The 16,125-nt window shown below is 46.2% G+C and overlaps 2 protein-coding genes across 2 annotated transcripts in view; one reads left to right on the plus strand and one right to left on the minus strand.

Moving 5' to 3' along the window:
* Window positions 1-15,791, plus strand: part of T265_09128 (hypothetical protein) — a gene marked incomplete at both ends in the record, with an annotated part of 52,655 nt that extends 36,864 nt beyond the window's left edge. The window contains 9 exons of the mRNA XM_009175125.1: window positions 43-481; window positions 1,739-1,839; window positions 2,218-2,679; window positions 4,117-4,652; window positions 7,833-8,025; window positions 8,338-8,579; window positions 11,653-11,887; window positions 11,985-12,247; window positions 13,582-15,791. Of these exons, the coding sequence (XP_009173389.1) occupies window positions 43-481; window positions 1,739-1,839; window positions 2,218-2,679; window positions 4,117-4,652; window positions 7,833-8,025; window positions 8,338-8,579; window positions 11,653-11,887; window positions 11,985-12,247; window positions 13,582-14,298 (3,188 nt within the window). The remainder of the gene's footprint in view (window positions 1-42; window positions 482-1,738; window positions 1,840-2,217; window positions 2,680-4,116; window positions 4,653-7,832; window positions 8,026-8,337; window positions 8,580-11,652; window positions 11,888-11,984; window positions 12,248-13,581) is intronic.
* On the minus strand, window positions 6,944-10,137 carry T265_09129 (hypothetical protein; the record flags this gene model as incomplete). Its single annotated transcript, XM_009175126.1, has 3 exons — window positions 6,944-7,066; window positions 9,462-9,498; window positions 9,995-10,137. 3 exons carry the CDS (start codon window positions 10,135-10,137, stop codon window positions 6,944-6,946), a joined length of 303 nt encoding a protein of 100 aa, XP_009173390.1.
* Window positions 15,792-16,125: the final 334 nt, after the last annotated feature.

The following is a 16,125-nucleotide window of genomic DNA, read 5'->3' on the forward strand; positions in this document are numbered from 1 at the left end:
TCATGACCACTCCTCTTTTTGTCTGCCCTTCCATCTGTTTAGTGCAACAATTGACAGATCATTCACTCCGTCCAACACACTCGCTCGACCATTACCGACGCAGCCGAACTGCCTTCGTTCAGTTGGTCAGCTGCAACGATCCTGGTTTGAAACAAATACCCAAATGCCGTGCCTGCCGACAGCTCAAACGTTCACACGTGGACAATTCGACAAGTTTGATGATGAACGGAGGTATGGAGTCGAGCTTATCTGATGAAGAGGGTCGTCCTGGGGAACAGAGATTGACTACAAGCGGTACAACAGGGGTGAATGGAGCCGCGCAGTTCAAGCGTCCTTCCGGCCGAAACGGACATACGGAAAAGGGTAGCAAGGAGAGTTCGGGTGACAATGACCGAGTGAATAGCGGGGACAAACAGAGGGGAAAGAAGACGACCACTTCCTCTCCAGTATCTGTTTTTTGCCGTTTCTGGGGATTTAGGAAGTAAGTCATATCTATAGCTGAGTTTTCAGTCCTTGTCTCTGTTGTTATTTTATTCGTGAGGCCGAAAGCGATGGGCCATCCTATTATTGGCTAGTTAGTGAGCCTTCATGAAAAATTAGGCTATCGAGACGAGTCCTACTTGTCCCATTCTTCGCAGGGTTCATAACCTGAAAGGTTGCGAAAATACGGTTCTTTTGGACTGATATTTCATCCTGTCCTTAAAACACTCAACTTTTTTATACAGCGTGCTTTTGGGGCATAATATACAGGCATTTTAATGTTCGTACTAAAGCCTCTCTGTATAAACTAGTAAAAAAACCGGTCAAAAATGATCGCCGCATGGTATGGTGTAAACCTGCTCATGAATAAAATGTGCCATAATGCAACATTGGTGCCCAATCTTTTATTCAAAGAGGGAAATGTGAACATTTTCGTGCCAAAAATTAGTATCAGAATGGCTGGTCAAAAGAAATTGCTTTAGGGGTGAATTGCCGCTGATAGTGACTCTCTGGGTGCCCATTTCTTCGTGGCTTAAAATTCCAGCCTCTGGTGCTGCTTGGTTGAACCACTGTCCGTGAATTCAACTAATATCCCGTTGAAACTACAGTGGTCCCACATTCAAAAACCCCCCAGAGGACTTCAACGAACGGAAAAGTCCCTCATAATAGGATGCTCCCAAAACGTACCAGAACGCAACAAGCATTTTTCTCTCCATTTCGAAACGTTTATATTATGGAATACTATCCAAGCTGAAGTACAGGGGACCATGAAAGCCGATACGACGACGAATTCTGAGGGATGCAATCAATTAGCTACGTCTACTAAGGTTATTTAGCCGCAAGTTATGGGTTCAGTTAGTGTCATGGACAACAGATGCCCGCTCAAATCGACCAATAAAACCACAGAGGGGCGCTCTGGCTTTCAGTACGGTGTTCGAAGGGATGGGTTAGTTAAATGGAACATTTCCATCTTGAGAGTGGTGAAGGATTTCATCACTCGACTCCCACAACATCCACTTTCGAGGGGCATGTCAGCTGACCTCTTGGCTGGATGTTTGAATTGAGTGTAACATTCTCTTCAGTTGATGAAAAGTTTGTCCCTTATCCGGTACCTTCAGTGCGTGCCTTTACACAGGACGTCTATTCCAGCGGACCATCGGTCAGTGGAATATGTGACCTTGTTGGATTGTTTTTTTTCATGGAACTGTCCGTTTTTCGCTAAACCTTCCTACATTTTCTTAAACTTTCCCCATCTCAGGCTGATATTCAACAATCGTGGCATATTGAAAATAGCTGGCTTTTGTCACTCGAATGAGGCCGCTCCGATCGACCGTTCTTTGTGGGAAATGTACTATCCAGGTATGTGACGACTATTGCGTTGAAAAGTGCATCCGTTTTTTAGTCTTTGGAAAGCTGGAATCGTTGTATCTAGCGCACAGTCTTGATGTAACTCTGACGCTTGCTTGTTTTTTTTGTATGTGATGTCTGTGACAGAACAGAAGGGCCAACCATCTGGGACGCTGTCAAAATCGAGCCTAAAAGTTTCTGTCGGTTTCGATGAGCTAATTCAAAGTCGACCAATTCCGCGGTCACCAGTAAATGCTCATCGAGTCTGTTGGCGCGTTCTTGTTCGTTGCTAGTAACGGCAGGTTCGGCTACCATACTTTACGATACGCAACCCTTTGTGCTGAGCACTGGCTATAGAAATGACCCTGTATTTTTGTCCCTCCTCTTCAGTTTCCCCTTGCGTGGATCCAGCCAACGCCAAGTACCTCCTGGAACGCGCGGGAGTGTTATTCTGTCGTCTTTTGCGTCAAGAAGTTGCTATTCTCACTGGATACAGTGACCGTGAACCGATTGTGCACCGCGGTCCCGGAGCTCCACCAAAGAACGGAATACGGCGGGGTAATGTTTCAACCAACGCTACTGCTGCTGCCTTGGGTGTTACGGCCAATCGGGGGCATCCAGCAAACGTAGTCGCATGGAAACGACCGGTGAAAGGCGTCCGTGAGATGTGTGATGTTTGTGAGACGACTATGTTCAATACTCACTGGGTTTGTGCCAAATGTGGTTATTCCGTTTGTGTGCACTGCTGTGAGGAAGCAAGGGTGAGGAAAAACCGTGCCAAGTCCGAGGTCGATGGGGAACCCCGGGACGTCAATCCAGTGAAAGAGAAAAACAAAGGAAAACAACCACGATGTGAGTAGTTGATCACACTCAGCAACTCTAGCAACTTTTCTCACTTTTTCATCCCTATAAACTAGGTCTTTACCTCCAGATTTCCAGCTTCTATCATAATGAATCCGTATTGATCACGTGTCGTGGTGTGATGCGTCGCATTTGTCCGGAACTAGGTCATCATTGTCGGTGCATCAGCTGACAAACCTGAATTCTCAGAGCACTTTGGGCATCAACACTGATCTACATGCTTTCGTTGTGTCGATCGACCAGGCCTACTGCTGAGGTCCGTGGCCACGATGACTCGATTCGAATGAACTCATCACGTTCTCACACGCTAACTTCACTTGTACTGGACCGATCAAACAACAAGCGTTCAGACATTCTGACAAACGTTGAGAGTCGGGAGCTCGTTCTTCCACTGAAAACATATGGCGGAATTTCCAGTTGGCCATCGTGTCTAGTTTACGGACCGTTAGTCAATGAACGGAACCTGTATTATTCCTTTCTCCGTATAAAAACAGTCTACGAGATTAATTGCCGCTCAAATTTAGCTGCAGTACGCCCTTGGTTCCGTTCAATGATAGATGTCTATTTGGAACCATCGTATCACCAAGTAGGTTAGTAAGCTTAGCTTAGATTTTTCCAAGCATGGGTCGCACACAAGCAAGAAGAAAAACGCAACCGCCAAGAGTCAGCCGACGAACATCCCGATCTGGTGCCCGCCATTGGTTTTGGTTAGCAAAAAGTGCAGGGAAGGAAGAATGGTGAACACACCTATCACCACTATTGCTCACCTAGACTAATGGTGAAAATGAGACCAGGACCGACTGAGGACTTTTACATGATGGTCTCAAATCCGCCTCTTTCTTACGCGTTATCCTCTCTCTGTCCTTATTCGGTCCGAATAGGCCAAGTTAACCCTCGGTTGGTATCCATACTTAGCAACACTGTGAAACTTTATGCTTCATTATGCAACGTTATACTTCCTCCGACAGCTGAACGCTCACGGTAAAACTGATTTCACGTCAAGTGAGATATCTTCAGCCTAACCGAACCTTCGAGAAATTGGAGTGGTACTATGATTACGTTAAAGACCATGGTTGAAATCTGTGCTCTGGATAGGATCCTACAGAGTTCTCGGAAATTTCTTGCTGTATGTGACGAAACTGTTTCCGGGCTATGAGCCACGGTTATTTTGTTATATCCGCGTCCGTAACAGACTGAAGTCGATGGCTGCTTGCCTACACATGTGTGTACATAAAAACACAGGTGAATATTTGCAACTTGTTGCTTATAGATGCACGTCAATCACGTGGTTGTAAGATGATTCACATGATCGCCACAACAGCTGTCATACGCACGACGTTAGAACTTATTGATGCTAAGCTGTGCTTGTGGCCTGCCCCGTCTTGTTCGATTTGATGGTTTTCATTGATTTTTTAATTGTCCTTTCAGCTCGAGCTGGTCCTCCCGGATGGGCTTCGTGTACTACCACTCGGCAGCATCACGATCCCGACAGGTTGGTCCTCACTTCCTTACTGCCCGCCTCCACAATCGGTAAGCTACTCCATCAAGTCCATCGGATATCACGGCATTACCAGATTCGGATGGGTTGCGACTGTCTCGCTCCAACGAACTTTCAGACCAGACAGTCAGAGAGTCGGACCGCTTTGTCACCGACAAGCGAGAACTCCCTGGATCTGCTTGCGGACTTAGCCTTGAAAACAGATTCCAAAATACCCAAGGGTGTGGAACAAGTTGAAAATGGCTTGTACGGCATGGAAAGGACGGCGGCCAGCTCGACCGGCGTGAAATCAGTCGATCCTATCACGCTCCCACCACACACGTGGATACGGAAGCCAGAGCCTGCATCACATGGAGGGGAAAACAGTGCGAACGATGTACCCGATCCATGCAATCAGGCTCGGGACAAATATCGTGTTTTGCAGCTGCACGATGCAGATTCTACGCATACTTCGGCCGCATTCCAGGTGAGCTTTGATCGATAAACCCTCAAGTTGTCAGCGTTTACATTTCACCCCTAATTCAAAGTCCCAAAGCAGACGATGTTTCCACTGCCGTGGAACGATTGAATCTCAAGGTGATAAAATTACGTTACTGTGCAAGCAGACGAATCGAACCACTACTCGTGAGCTGTTTTGCACTCGAATACGGCTGTTTTGTTGCTCTACATCGATCACATTCCACGCATGACATACTTCTCCGATTTTATGTATTTGCTAGGTTTATTGTTATCCGAAACTCACATCTACCACATAGGTCATCGTTTGTACGTTGCTCTGTCTGTGGCCCACGTGCTGCACACGGCGTGACCGTTGAGCTGGGGCGGACCGACGGTAAGGCAGTAATAAAAATTGTAGACAAGCACAAGTCCCTATAGGCCTGTGTTTCACTGTTGTCTCGACAATGAAAATGCGGTCAACACCTGCGGTGTGCCACGGACCAGAAGGGTTTATTTCTCATATCTCGGTAAATGTGTGAGTATTGGGGGTACAATATGATTGAGTGGTATGTCAGTAACAAGGATATATCGGAAATCATTTTCCTGATACAACACACTACTTACAACGTTTCTGAGAAATCTCTTACGGCGTGTTGCAGGTTTCGTCCTTCTTGTGGTTCATCAATTAGACATAGCGCTTAGTTTCCATTCGTTTGAACACCAAGATGTAGACGAATGGCGAAATTCACTGATCTGCAAATTTACTTGGTATCAATGGGAGACTTAACAAAATCCTAGATGAATCCCTCATTTGTGATATTCCTCGACTGCGCGTAAGCCGTTTCATGTTTCACTTGGAACGATATTAAAGATATCCGAGTAATCTTTATTGAGGTAACAAGTTACTCTCTTCTACGTTACTCTTCTATTGTCCATTGCCGGTTCCGCCCTTCTTGGGCTCATCAGGTAGGTGTAAATTCCGAGTAAACAATCAGACTTTGACGACAGGCCTTGTTTACCATAGCTGGTTGCAAAAATGTGTAGTTTCGCAATGCCAAGTGGTTGGCCACATGATTTTGTCGGTAAAGTTGAAGCAAACGGACCAGAAAAGTCATTAGGTACCTTGGAGTTACATTCATTTAAAAAAAATCGATGTTGGCCACGATATGGTCGTTTTGAAGTAAAAAAAGTTGTAATGAACCGCTGTCAATTTCGCACTCGTGGTGGACCTCTTAATTTAGTGTCCGACTAATTTGTGGCATACTCCTGCAGTGGATGATGAGATTGTTTTATGTGAATTTGTAGCACCCATGCTGCTTTTTGTGGACGGATGTTATCATCCTCCCGAGCAAGTGGACCTCATCGTAGCTAGTGATGGTTTCTGATTGTGTGGAGATGGCTTCACGAACACCACTTTCTAGAATTCACTCGTGAATTATATCCATTTTCCTCTGTATTTCATACTCCCTAGCAATATGTTTATGGTTAATGCACACAAGTAGCCGGGCTTCGTTCTTACCCATTAATGGTTCACATCCTGGGTGTTGAAAGGTGACCACCTATCGATTGTTAAAAAATCGTTCAGCTGTCGCACTCTTCCGGTGTCTAGCTGCCATGCCGTCCGAAGGAAGCACGAGGGCTGGGATATTGCCAGGTTGCCCAAGCCTAGACAGGGGAAGTCGAGAGGCAGAGGTCGGGTTCGAACCACGGACCTTCCGGTCAGTAAATTCGCTCTCTAACCACTTGGTCCATCTCGTCCTTCTAATTGCCCTTCGAATTGATTCTGCATCATTCCGAAAGAGCTCAGTATTCGCTCTCGAATTTTGATTATCTTGTAGTTCAGTGACCCCGCGGAAGAAAGGACACAGGGGAAAGTGGGTTTGTTTCAATAAAACGATCAACTTTGTTGCTAAAATTATCTAAAGACGTACTGACGACCGAACGCTAATTTTTGGAAGCTTGTATAACGACCACGCCGGATCTCGCCAGTTTTAAAAATGTTTCTGAACGAGAAACCAAGGAATACTTTTGAATCCAAATATTTGATCTAGCAGACGTCACTATCGGAATGCAGCCTGCGTCACTGTTACGTAGTGTAATGTTAGTCCATGTCCGGAACGTGTTTTCAGGCAGCGCGTTTTGTTGCTGAATGTCACTTGATTCCAATAGTTTCCAGCGCGAATCGATACGATTTTGTCATGTTTGTGAATGACCGGTCGTGGGCTGTCGAAGGGTTTTCAGCAACTTTGTGGGTAGTTTCTTGTATAAAAATATGCTGCGATGTCTCGAATACCGTGCTGACTGAAACATGAGGCGACCTTAGTGCTGCATATTCAGTCGAAGAATGTCATAAACGAGCGATTCAGTTGAGTCTTGTGTGAAAATCAATTTGGTTTGCAAATGAGTATATTTTTCCGGAATGATTGTTTTATGTTTTCCTCTCTGATTAACGACTCACGACCAGGCTAAAATTTGATGTCGCTGACGTGCGTCACCAGCGTGTACTCTCCGTCAAAGCACAGGTTAGGACAGGTACCAAAGAGCGGTAAAATAAGGGATCGATAAAATTAGGGAATCCGCTGACCAATTAGATGTTCCGATGCTTTGAGGAAAATGGGTCAGATGCCAGTGTTACGGAATACACCGAGGTTTACGGTTTCAGTCACCGAGGATGACCTTCCCCAGGAGTGGAATAATTGAGGCTCTATATACACGACAGCTGGTGGTCACTTAAGGTCTCTGCCCAGTTAACCAGACTTTACCACATTCTCTATGTCAACCTTGTTTAGAAATAAAATTTCGATTAAACTAAATGAGGTTGAGAACAGCACAAATGAGAGATTCAGCTGGGTTCCAGGTAAGTGTATTTCGCAAATGAGGTTACCGTTTTTATTTCTCACTTTTGTTAAGAGACGGCCATTTCCTCTCGAGTCCTAGTGCGGTTTACCTCACGGCAGATGTAACGTTTGACTGCATGTCATCGTTCAAACGTTCGAATTCCTCACCTAAAAATGCCCACGCAGGACTTTTGTTGCGTTGTCATATGCGCTCACACGCACCGCTGAATGCGAGGCATGCGTACCCGAATTATTAGCGTTCCGCTTTACTAAGCCCATTACTCACCTTTCTTCCGCAGCCCGACCAGCTTTAGATCTTTACTTGGTAAATTGACTCGGTTCGTCGCTCTTTCTTGTACATCCCTCTTCAGCGTGAATGGCGAGCTAACCGACCCGTGGTCATCTCCGGATGCCATACGAAATTCAGCCCTTCCCTATGGACACCGCGTAGTTTTACTGATGAGTTCGGTCCGCTGAGAACTACTCTAGTTGATTGTGCTACGGGAATCGAGCTGACCAGGTATCCACTCCGAACATTTTGGGATGGATTCGAGCGCAAAGCAAGTGAGTTTGACGTGCCACAGTTTTGTGTAGAACTTGTCCGCTTGAATTCCACACCCGCTACTCAGAACTGTCATACTTTTAATGTACATTGAACAAATTACTGAACTTTCAGGGGATCTTGATGTTCCTTACATAAACCTTTATCTACATCGTGAGCTTCGTGGGAGTTCAATTGTGTAGTACAATTAGTTAACTTTTGACCAGAGGAAGTTTCCTCTCTGAGCGGACACGACACCACACATATACCTCAACTTTGTGTCTCTCACACTGATGTTTGACACCGTCAGCTATGTGATGTTATCTCCTCTTTAGGACGCTTGGTTAGTAAAGACGGTCGTGCACTGTGTCTCAAATTGAAGGACTGGCCAACTACTGATGACTTTGCCGAACTTCAACCGCATCGATTCAACGATCTAATGATGAATCTCCCGATGCCAGAGTACACGCGTCGCGATGGTCAGTTGAATCTTGCCGCTCGGCTCAACTCGTTCTTCGTCTGCCCGGATCTAGGCCCCAAGTTATACGTAGCCTACGGTACTGGAGGCTCTCGATCGGTAATTTTCCGTCTTCCTATAATCCTCTCTTGCTCTGGTATCATCACTTTTCTTCGTTGCATTCCAGCTGGACTTTCTAACTAATCTCACTTCATATCATACCATGTGTTCTTCCGCTAAGAGCGTTTTGGAGGAATCTGTCCGCGGAGTGCGGTGTTGTGTGTGACGGAGAGTGCGGATTTGGCGGATACGTGTGACAGATGCGTGTTGCTGTCACGCCGAAGTGAAAAGCAGCTAAAGTTAACTTGGTGGATTATTCATTCGAGCAATGTTCTGGCGTAAACGTTTAGTTCGCATTCTTGGCTGCCCAGCACACACTTGCCGCATGTATCTGTTGGGGAGAATGTGAGCACACTGTGATTCGAGCAAGTTCTGGCGTAAACGTTTAGTTCGCATTCTTGGCTGCCCAGCACACACTTGCCGCATGTATCTGTTGGGGAGAATGTGAGCACACTGTGATTCGGTTTGGAACGATCGGTCAGACCAAGTAGTGGACGTCACCACCGCGTTGCTCCCCAAGACCGCAGTTGTAAAGTGCACAAAGCATGAAAGGAAAACAGAGTGAGTGGGATCACTCAGTTCGACATTCCAAAAGATAGTAAAAACTATGAAAACGTGACTGAGGACTATGATTGCAGTATCTCACTTGGCATGAATCGCACTGACGGGGTGTTCCAAAACTGAAGAGAACCAGACCTTGTGTAACCAACCTATTTAAAAATATCTCCAGTTCATACAGTACTCTGTCGTTATCGAAAACCGGCTTTTCGACTGATGGTAATTTCCAATGAGGATGTGCTATTTGTCGTTGTTTTTTTCCAGAAAACGGAGATGCCCTTATAACTAGGTTGAACTTTAGTGCATTTGGTTACAAATAACTACCTTCTGTTCGCCCACACGAAGACCCTTGGTAGAGTTTCTGAGTTGGAGAGGGAGGATTATGTATCCGTCAATAGTGACAGGACTGCGAGAAAAACGGCGCTTACCCCAAGCTGTTTTCGGACGGGAGAAAACCGGTCCTGGAGCTCATGAGGAAGGCATAGTCCCTTAGTTTTCTTCAGTCTTATCTCCTACGTGGAAATATATACTCATTGGCAAGTTTAAGTGTCGGATGAATCTCTCATCGCAATGCCGCTGGAACATGTAACACGCCTTCACGTGGAAACCTCTCGTTAAACATTTCTTTAATGAGTAGTAGTGTATCAGTGTGAAAAGACTGTCTTCAACGTGAACGATGAAATACACGCACGTTTGTGATGAAGTACCAGCAAAACTTCATTGCAAGCGAATTGCACTACCACCACTACTACTATACTGCTAGTGATGCCCCCAACAGCACTTGCCATTTTTCCGGGTATGCGTCTCTAGCTGAAGGTGTCCTCCCATGCCTGACGAAGCCTTGTCAACGAATTTACGGGCATTTGACTGCATGCAACACTGTCCGGAGTCCGCGTTCCCCATAGAGTGAGAGGGTTGGTAATTGATCAGGTGGCTGTTGATCTGTTCGCCGAGCTTGGCAATTGGTTTGCAAACGTTTCGTCACCATTCGAGGAGACATCTTCAGTGCGCGCACTGAAGATCACCTGATCAATTACCAACCAATACACCCGAGCTACCAATATTCCAACACATTACCAAGAGTGAGAGGGTGCCCGGAACCCTGTACCCCCATAGCACGAAGGGAAAACGGAGGGAGTGGGATCACCCAGTTCGACATTCAAAAGATAGTACAAAATACGAAAACGTGACCAAGGACTATAATTGCAGCATCTCACTTGACATGAATCTCACTGACAGGGTGTTCCAAAACTGAAGAGAACCGGACCTTGTATAGCCAACCTATTTAAAAATATTTCCAGTTCATACAGTACTCTATCGGTATCAAAAACAGGCTTTTCGACTGATGCTGATTTCCAATGAGGATGTGCTGTTTATTGTTTTTTTTCTTCAGAAAACGGAGATGCCCTTATAACTAGATTGAGCTTTAGTGCATTTGGTTACAAATGACTACCTTCTGTTCGCCCACAGCAAGACCCTTGGTAGAGTTTCTGAGTTGGAGAGGGAGGATTATGTATCCGTCAATAGTGACAGGACTGCGAGAAAAACGGCGCTTACCCCAAGCTGTTTTCGGACGGGAGAAATTCAGCATGTTCAGAAGCTCACCCTCCATTTCGACCATTTCTAACGAATGCTCACGTTGGTAGATTTTGGCGGTCGTCTTTTCTAGCAACTGGGGTTATTTTACCCGGTACAGCACGCTCGTCGAAGCACATGGCATTATGCATGCGTGAGGTCGCATCTTGAGGGTGCGTGTTGTTTACACCAACAACTGTTGATAGATTGCAACTTGTATAATTAAACAACACTAAAAGTACGTCAGGTCAAACAAGGGAAATGTCAATGGAATTGGAAAAAATCAAGGGGGTACTGCATTTCTGAAGCACAACATTGCCAAACTTTCCCTAAAACGACTTGTAGCAGTATACTTTTGGAGACGCGGAACACATCCACCTGCACTGTCGGCCTCTTCGGTTGCAAGCATTGGATCCATCCAACAATCACGTTTTACATACCAGAGTGGTGAAATTTACCGAAAGTATCAGACTGGTGTAAACCGAAATGACTTTTCGTTCTCCTGGCATCATCATGCTAACCACCGAGGTCACTATTGGTGCTTTCCGTTTGTCTAAGTTCCGTGGTTCGTGCCTAGTGAGGCGTAGCAAAACACATTGGAATCGCTTTACAAATTCATGCTTTTGTATTCCATTCCCAAGTTCTTTGCGGGAGAGCCTAGCCTAAATTAACCGTCGTGCGAAACAAGATAGGATACAAAATTGCTCGAATATGGGGTTGGATAAATCGTTTTTAGCTCTTACAGATTGTTGGTGAGCATGCACTTGGTAGACAAACGTCCTTCAGAAAATGTGCCAACAAACCAGATGTTCTGTAGTCCAGTTACAGGACAATCAATCGTTCAACATGTGATTGACTCAGTTGAATGAAGTGTCGCACGCGTTTTTTTTTGACAGAGCTACTTCTGAATCGCTCATCTAATCTGTTTTTGTCTGTTCAGATTGGCACTACCAACCTGCATGTGGATATCGCGGATGCTATAAATCTCTTGCTCTATGTCGGTCACCCATCCGATTCTGTGGAAGAAAGCAACGCGAATGCGGAGGCAGTTTTGAACGTAATGCGTCAGGCTAATGTGGATCCCATTTATTTGGAAAGAGCCATGAACTGGACGAAGCAAATACAATACTCCAACGGCTCCACGTGGACTAGTTCCAATTCATCAACGTCCAACGGTGAGTCATACATCATTCCCCGTCCGAACAAACTCAACATTGAATGTATCAGGAGCTATACACATAATCTGGCATGTATACTCTGCATTATTTCTAGGCCTGGATGTTGGGCCGCCGGGTGCGTTGTGGCATATCTTCTTACCCAAGGATATGCCGGCCTTACGAGAATTTCTAACCCAAATAACTGAAGAGGAAACCGGAGCTCCTTTGGAACCAGGCAGTGATCCGATTCATGATCAGTTGTTCTATTTGGACCAGCCACTGCTTGATCGATTATACGCGAGTACGGGAGTCCTTGCGTGCACACTAGTTCAATTTACCGGGGATGCCATCTTTATTCCGGCGGGAGCTGCGCATCAGGTGAGTACATGTATACAGTTGGCTGCATCAGTCAGAGTCACATAGCCAAACACCTGCTTTCGTTTCGTGATCTGATATTTTTCGTTTGAGTTGTGTTTGGATTTCGTATTTTTCCCAAAAATAGTTCCACTGACGATGAATTCCTTACTTTAAATTCGGCTTGATGGCAGCTAGGCACCGAAACGGTGTTACAGCTGAAGGATTGGGGTGAAATCGCCCAGTGGTTGGAGCGCGAATTTACTGACCGGAAGGTCCGTGGTTCGAACCCGACCTTTGTCTCTCGACTCCCCGTGTTTAGGCCTGGGCAACCTGGCAGTATCCCAGCCATCGGGCTTCCTTCGGGTGAGATGGCAGTTAGGCACCGAAAGGGTGTTTCAGCTGAACCTCCGTCAGAAAAGTGTGTTAGCAACCACACAAACTGAGACAATCGCAAGTACGCTTTTTAAGGTCAATACGTTGTATTTTATTTAGAGTTACCTCCCTTCCACAAAACCACCCTCAGGAGAAATGAACCCTCAGAAGTGTTCATTTTAGGTTGGTGGTCTGAAGTCTATTTCGATAATAAAAGAGGCTGCTCCCTGGGAGAAACTAATTCCCTTCGTTCCCTTCAGGATTCTTCCCCAGAGCGAGGAGGAATTGCATCATTTGTGAACTGGTACAAGTACCCATCCCAATGCTAATTTGGTTTATGTGCATAGGTGTCCACCTATAGTGGATATCGGTAAAAGTTCCAGCTTCCGTTGAGCTGGGACATACTACAAGCGCTTCACTCCTGAGGGCCGGCAACTGGAACATTTATTCTTGCTTTACAAGTTATGAAACAATTTCCACATTTGTTAGCATCATCAGCCGGATGTTCCGCGTGCACCTGTCATGCCGCCTCCGGCAAGGGCAAGGGATGACATCCTTTTACCCCCGGTTGTCAGTAAAGTCTTCTTTGACGGAGAAACTGGATGACCACACTGGGGGATCCTTTCTCGGCCGCCCGTGATCAGTCTTCTATTCTCAAGGACGTAGTTCATCTAACAAAACGTCACTTCGATTTCCAAGAGTCCTCTTTTGCTGCCCACCAGAAATAGAACACACTCCCTCCGGAAATGGAGAGGGAGGGAGGGCTGTTAATACATCTAGGATACGTCACGCGGTGGTCATTGGACAGCAATTTTAGGAGTGCGTTACCTGATGGGATACGGCTTTAGCCTTCTGTCGATGAAAGTCTTTGCCGAACAGGAAGTGACATGTTAAACTATATTAGTTTCGCAAGTATGCAATTAGTCCATGTACGCCTTCACCAAATTATTGTTCACGATTTTTTTGGCTTGGTGCTATTTCAGGTTCGAAATCTGAACAGTTGTATCAAAGCTGCCGTCGACTTTGTTTCACCCGAACATCTACCTCAGTGTTTTCAATTAATCGAACAGTTTCGTCGGCTGTCTGCCACCCACCAGAACCACGAGGATAAATTACAAGTGAAAAATATGTTGTTTCACGCCGTCAAGGACGCTTTATCTGTGTTGTTGGTGGCCGGTGACTCCCAAAATGACCGAAAAGTAGGGGGTGTAGAGAAACCCGAAGAGGAAGCGGCTGGTGATCAGCCACTAATGAACAGACTTGGTCAACTATTCGATCCCCACCAAGCTACACCGATGATGAATGCCAGCCTGTTACCGGAAGAAGAAACCATCGAGTTTGAGCCTCTTTCACGAACCGGCCCTACTGATCCGGACACAGTCGAACGTTCACTGAATGCATCACGTCGAAGTCTGGTAAGTCCGCCAGGCAGCGGAGCCTCCAAAGGTCGGCCTGGACGACCGAAAAACATGTTTTCCGTCCCGGGCAAAATTTCCCCATCCTGCAAATCTTCACCAGATTCCGATTCATTTCGAGCAGCCAAACTGGACAGCCATGCATCGAATCCCCCTGTGGATGGTCACACCCTTCCAGCACAGTCCAGCTCGTGCACTCCGTCCATATCATCTTGCAATAGAAGTCCCGTGATGGAGGATAATCGAGTGGCTCAGATGTCTACGGACGAGGCTCTACAGACTTGATTTCCCACACCCACTCCCGTTATCCAAATTTGCGCCACTCACCAGCCCCGTTCTGTCAAGACAGGCGGGCGTCTTTCTTACGAAGATTGTCTTCTTCTCAGTCTTCTGTGATTGTACAATCGATCTTTTTCTTTTCTTAGCCAAAGTGACTAAAAAAAACCCTACTGATCCGGACACAGTCGAACGTTCACTGAATGCATCACGTCGAAGTCTGGTAAGTCCGCCAGGCAGCGGAGCCTCCAAAGGTCGGCCTGGACGACCGAAAAACATGTTTTCCGTCCCGGGCAAAATTTCCCCATCCTGCAAATCTTCACCAGATTCCGATTCATTTCGAGCAGCCAAACTGGACAGCCATGCATCGAATCCCCCTGTGGATGGTTACACCCTTCCAGCACAGTCCAGCTCGTGCACTCCGTCCATATCATCTTGCAATAGAAGTCCCGTGATGGAGGATAATCGAGTGGCTCAGATGTCTACGGACGAGGCTCTACAGACTTGATTTCCCACACCCACTCCCGTTATCCAAATTTGCGCCACTCACCAGCCCCGTTCTGTCAAGACAGGCGGGCGTCTTTCTTACGAAGATTGTCTTCTTCTCAGTCTTCTGTGATTGTACAATCGATCTTTTTCTTTTCTTAGCCAAAGTGACTAAAAAAAACCTACCTGGCTGCCTAATGAGGGTTGCTTTCAGATACGTCATTGGTAGCAATTGAACGGATTGTCAAGTTTCTGAACCAATGGAGCTTTTTTTCAGTCCAGCCCATTCTTCCCCCCCTCTCTGTCTTATTCCAGGCGCCCAGTGTCAGTCATTCAGCTGCACTTTCTCAGTTATTCACTCACTTTCCCGTCACCGGTTTGTGTAATTTGATTGTACAGTCCCCAATGTATTATCAGTACGCCCTATTATTACCACCACTATGTGTTGTCCTCCTGCTGTGTCGGGCAGTTCATCTTTTGTCTGCTTTGCACTTGTGGGTTGAAACTTTTGATCATGGCCCACCCTGGGAATTCCGTCACGTGTGCACAAAGACACCGACACACACACACACACACACGACCCCATTACAACAGCCGGTATGTCCTATTTGGTCAGATGCTGTTATCTTTTCGCAGTTCCCTCTCTTCAGTTCCTACCTGTCGGCGCACTTCTGTTTTATGAAGAAAGCCCCATGCTGTGCCAGTTTTCTAGGTGCCTGTCGACGATGACTATGATGTTACCCCACTAATGTTGTTGAGGCTTGCGTCACACGTCTCCTTCCCCGGCGTTCTCTCAACAAGCTTACTTCTGTCCGGTTACTGTGTGTGTGTGTGTATTTGCGCGAGTGCATACGTATGAATACAATTAGGTATACTTGGTCCAACGATGACAACAACAAACCCTATCACCACTGAATCGTAACTGTGTTCCTCCCCCCAACGATCCCTGTATGTGTCTGCCCCCAATTCCTCTGTACAGTTTGCACATCATACATTGAGAACAAACTTCAGCCGCATAGTATTCCTCTGGTATTTTTTCGCCTGAAAAATAACGCGGGACTTTTAAACCACACCGCGGTAGTCATCGTCAGCTGTAAGAACCGCGTAGTTGCCGTACAGTGGTTCTAGCTGCCACAGTTTCCCAATCGAGAGGTGGCTGTAAAATGAGCGACGGCTGTAGAAGTTCGGAGGATTTTCTACAAGGAAGATCAATGGAGTTGGGGAAGTACTGCACTAGTAACAGTCATCGCCATATAAGAAACGTCGGGAAAATGAACTTCTTCGTTCCCCCAGGGAGAATTTAGCGTTAACGCTTGGTTGTAGCGTCTTCATAAAAGTATCCATTCTTTG

Source organism: Opisthorchis viverrini (genome assembly GCF_000715545.1).
Source record: "Opisthorchis viverrini unplaced genomic scaffold opera_v5_259, whole genome shotgun sequence".
NCBI classification, from domain to species: Eukaryota; Metazoa; Platyhelminthes; class Trematoda; order Opisthorchiida; family Opisthorchiidae; genus Opisthorchis; species Opisthorchis viverrini.